Source organism: Octodon degus, unplaced genomic scaffold, assembly GCF_000260255.1.
Source record: "Octodon degus isolate 3935 unplaced genomic scaffold, OctDeg1.0 scaffold00016, whole genome shotgun sequence".
Classification (NCBI taxonomy): Eukaryota; Metazoa; Chordata; class Mammalia; order Rodentia; family Octodontidae; genus Octodon; species Octodon degus.
In genome coordinates, this window is record NW_004524592.1 from 11,142,934 (window position 1) to 11,147,582 (window position 4,649).

The 4,649-nt window shown below is 42.7% G+C and overlaps 1 protein-coding gene across 1 annotated transcript; it reads left to right on the plus strand.

The window, feature by feature from the left end:
• The first annotated feature begins 3,374 nt into the window (after positions 1–3,374).
• Positions 3,375–4,525, plus strand: Gpr1 (G protein-coupled receptor 1). The gene has a single exon (XM_004626638.2). The coding sequence runs from the start codon at positions 3,395–3,397 to the stop codon at positions 4,454–4,456; it is 1,062 nt and encodes a 353-aa protein (XP_004626695.1). The 5' UTR covers positions 3,375–3,394; the 3' UTR covers positions 4,457–4,525.
• Positions 4,526–4,649: the final 124 nt, after the last annotated feature.

Sequence of the window (4,649 nt, forward strand, 5' to 3'; positions counted from 1 at the left end):
TCCAGGTTGTAGGAACCCTAGGAAAAGGTGCCCCCCTCAACCCATTATAAAGGTATGAGTGTAGTTTTTGTTTGTTTTAAAAGATAGGTTATTTTAGCATTCTTTGAGCTCTCTCAACCTATTCCTGTGTTCTAGGATGAGGTTCCTGGTCTTTACTTTCCCAGTGAAGCCAACTGGCAAACTCAGGGTCTTCCTGAGGGTTTGGGATGTGATGGATCTCAAAGGAGGACCCAGTAACTTTAACTGCGGTCCCAGAAGTTGCAGTGTTCTTAGAGTTAAAAATTCTTAGTTATGGTTTTCTTTTTCTTTTCTTTTCTTTTTTTAAAGGTGGGATCTAGCCTTGTAGTGCAGGCTGAACTTGCTTGTGTAGCTCAGGCCAGCCTTGAGCTTGCAAGGGTCTCCGGCCCCTCCCAAGTGCTGGGATCACAGGTTTGTCCCATTATGCCTGGCTCCTAGTTACGATTTTTCTCATTTCTTTTTACCTATCTTTTTGCTATCCTATGTCAGATGAAGCTAACAAAGATTCTGGAATCCACACTGATTTGCTGATGAACTCACAATACTATCCCCTACCAGGCCTGGTGGCGCATGTCTGCAATCCCAGAAGATGGAAGGCTGAAGCAGGAAGATCACTGTGATTTCAAGGCCAGCCTGGGCTACATAATTGAGTTCAAAGCCAACCTGAAGTGAATAGTGAGACTGTCTCAAAAAAGACAAGACAAAACAAAAACAAAACTCCCCTTAACCTTGAAATTTATTTTTGACTCTGAGCAGGGTTTGTAGCAGACTCAATCATTCATTAAACATATGTTAAGGACCTGTGGTAGCTTAAGATATTTACTGGGTACTGTGCGGTCCAGAGATGATGGATTTTTAAAAAATCTTTTGTTTATTTATTTATTTATTTATTTATTTATTTATTTTTTGCGGAACTGGGGATTTAACTCAGGCCCTTGCGCTTGCCAGGGAAGCGCTTATTCCACTGAGCCATCTCCCCGGCCCTTATTTATTTATTTATTCATTTGGTACAGGGCCGCAATATGCAGCTCGGACTTGTAGTGATGCTCCTGTCTCAGCTCCCCCAGTGCTGGATTACAGGCAGCGCCGCCATGCCGGGTTTCAGTGATCAGCATGGCGTGTCTAGGGTTCCTGGGGATTGAATCAGGGTCTTTGCACTTGCCAAGCAGGCACTTAGACTGCTGAGCTAACTTTCCAATCTAGAGATGATGGATTTTTATTCCCAAGGAGTTGACAGTATGGTAGGGGAGAAATAAAAAATCAGTCACATACACTATGTTAAGTGTGACAGAGCAGGAATGTAATGATGATTAAGAGCTCAAGCGGGCTGGGGAGATGGCTCAGTGGAATAAGCGCTTCCCTGGCAAGCAGAAGGGCCTGAGTTCAATCCCCGGTTCCGCAAAAAAAAAAAAAAAAAGTAGTAAGCTCAAATTTTTACAGCAATTAACCACTGAGAAGAATATATGCAGTGTGTTATTTGTTGAAACTGTACTTCCGATTTGATTTGAAACTGTCTCATTGCTATCTGTTTATCAATAAAACTTTGGAAAAAAAAAGAGCTCAAGCTTTTGTCTCAGATATGAATTTAGATTCAGACTACAGCTGCGGGTTGTATGATCTTGTGGTAATTTGCTAAGCTTCTCTGAACTTCAATATCCTTTCAGGTCATTGAGAATAATAATAGGCTAGGAGTGGTGACGCACACATGCCTAGAATCCCAGCTATTCCAGAAGGTAAAGCAGGAGGATTACAAATTGTAGGATAACCTAGGCAGCTTTTTCTCTCTCTCTAAAAAAAAAAAATAACACTCATCTACTACATAAAATTATTAAGGATAGCAAGATAACTCAGCAGACTAAGTGCCTGCTTAGGCAAGTGCAGAGACCAGGGTTTGATCCCCAGTACAGCATTGCATTCTGGCCCCACCCTGGGCATTCTGAGCTGGCCACTGAATCTAGGCGTGCTGATACGTGCCTATAATCCCAGTGCTGGGGAGGCTGAAAACAGGAGGATCGCTATGAGTCCAAACTGTGTAGTAAGACTCTGTACCAAATACATAAAATTAAAACAAAAAAGATTATTATGAGGATTAAATTAGATCAGACTTGCCTGGCAACTAATAAATTCCCAATAACATTATTACTTATAACAATAGTATTAAAATTATCTGCACAAAGGTAGTGCCAGGAAATGTTTTCAAGAAAAGGTGGCATTTTAGCTGAACACTGAACAAAAAAAAAAGCTGGCTAAGCCCGGAGGAAGCTATTGAATTGCTTCTGTTTTTTAAATTATGTTCTGTCAGATTTCTCAAAAGATTTTAGGTAAAATAATGACTTCAGTGATAGGTAATTGATTGTGAGAAAACAAGATGTTTTGACCTCCTTATTCTAACCTCCAGTCTAATCCCAAATCCTACTTGTTGCCCAATTATGCAGGAAATGAATATGACTATTAATCTTTTATCACTTGATTTTGAACATTACAGATAGAAGTAATAAAAAGTAAATAATTTGAAGATGCCAGATTATGCCTAATAAACTTGGCTTTAAGAAACTGCCCCCCCCCAAAAAAAAGAAACTGCCATTCGCCTGGTGTATGATGCACGACTGTAATACCAGCACTTGGAGGCTGAGCCAAGAGGATTGCCATGAGTTCCAGGCCAGCCTGGGCTAACTGAGTTCAAGGCCAGCTTGAACTGCATAGTGAGACCCTGTGTCCCCTCACACTCACACACACATAGATGACATTCAAAGGCAGGCACAATGTTTACTGGTGACATCAGTGGCTGGATCTTTAAAGGAGGTAGAGGCTCTCTCAAGAGCTTAAAGGCTACATACGGATCTTAAACTGACTGCTGTATATTAATTTGTTTTCTTTTGGATCTGCCACAAAACAGTGCATAGCAGGAACCTGATAAATGCTCATAGCCTGCTCAGATTCTCTTTAGCTGGGTTACTTGTGCAAGCATTATGCAAAGAGGATTTGTGCCTGGAGAGTCGGTTATTGTGAATGAACAATTACCAAACATCTGAATGAACTCTCACAGCTTGGAGAATGATAATGAGATGAAGCAGGTCTGTCCACACTTGGGCATCATTAAAATAATCATAAGGGTCAGGGAGATGGCTCAGTAGAATGAGTGCTTGCCTGGCAAGCACAGGGACCTGAGTTCAATCCCTGGTTCCACCAAAAAAAAATAATAATAATAATAATAATCATAAGTCCCACCCCAAATAAAAAATACCATATCTAGTTTATAAAAGGAAATGTTTTTATTGTTACATTCTTCCTTATTCACTGAACTTTCATTCATTAAAAATATTTTCCCTTTTCAATTTGCATCTTCAGATTTCTTCCTTGTGCACCTGGTAAGGTCATGGCAGAGCTGGAAGAGGCAGTGTACGAAGACTTGAACTACTCCTACGCTCTGGAGTACTCCCCAGAGTTGGAGTTGGAGGAGGAAGCGCCTCTGGGAGCTGCTCACTGGCTCTCCCTGCTGTTGTGTGGTTTGGCATTTATTCTGGGAATCCCAGGGAATGCCATTGTCATCTGGCTCACGGGATTCAAGTGGAAGAAGACTGTCACCACAATCTGGTTCCTTAATCTGGCCATCGCAGACTTCGTTTTTGTTCTCTTTCTGCCGCTGTACATCTCCTATGTGGCTATGCATTTCCACTGGCCCTTTGGCACGTGGCTGTGCAAAGCCAACTCCTTCATTGGCCAGCTGAACATGTTCTCCAGCATTCTCTTCCTGACTGTCATCAGCCTGGACCGCTACATCCACTTGATCCACCCCGTCTTGGCTCATCGGCACCGAACCCTGCAGAATACTGTGGTTGTTGTGGTAGTAGTCTGGCTGTTGGCAGCTCTCATTGGTGGTCCTGCCCTGTACTTCCGGGACACCCTGGAGCTCAATAACCGCACCCTTTGCTATAACAATTTCCATGAGCACGATCCGGATCTCATTGTGCTGAGACACCATGTTCTGACCTGGGTGAGATTCATCCTTGGCTACCTTTTTCCTTTGCTAACACTGAGCATTTGCTATTTGTGTCTCATCTTTAAGGTAAAGAAGCGAAGCATCCTGATTTCTAGTAGGCAGTTCTGGACAATCCTGGCTGTGGTCATAGCCTTTCTAATTTGCTGGACTCCTTATCATCTCTTTTCTATCTGGGAGCTCACCATTCACCACAACAGCAGCTCCCACCAGGTGCTGCAAGCTGCAGTGCCCCTGTCCACTGGGTTGGCATTCCTCAATAGTGGCTTGAACCCCATGCTTTATGTCCTAATTAGTAAAAAGTTCCAAGCTCGCTTCCGGTCCTCACTTGCCGAGAAACTAAAGTCCACGCTATGGGAAGTAAGCTGCTCTGGCACAGTGAGTGAACAGCTCAAGGTCTCTGAAACCAAGAGCATGTCCCTCATGGAGACAGCTCAGTGACTTAGTGCTTTTCTAAAACTGGAGAGAGGTTTTGTGGCAAGTCCCCTGACAAATACTTTCTTTTTTTCTTTTTGGCAGAACCAGAGATTGAACTCAGGCCCTTGTGCTTGCCAGGGAAGTGCTTCTTCCACTAAGCCATCTCTCCGACCCCTACAAATACTTTTTTTCTTTTTTCTTTTTTTTTTTTTTCAGA

Excerpts from the sequence above, each read along its gene's own strand:
- Gpr1 (XM_004626638.2), top strand. The coding sequence starts at position 3,395 with ATGGCAGAGCTGGAAGAGGCAGTGTACGAAGACTTGAACTACTCCTAC.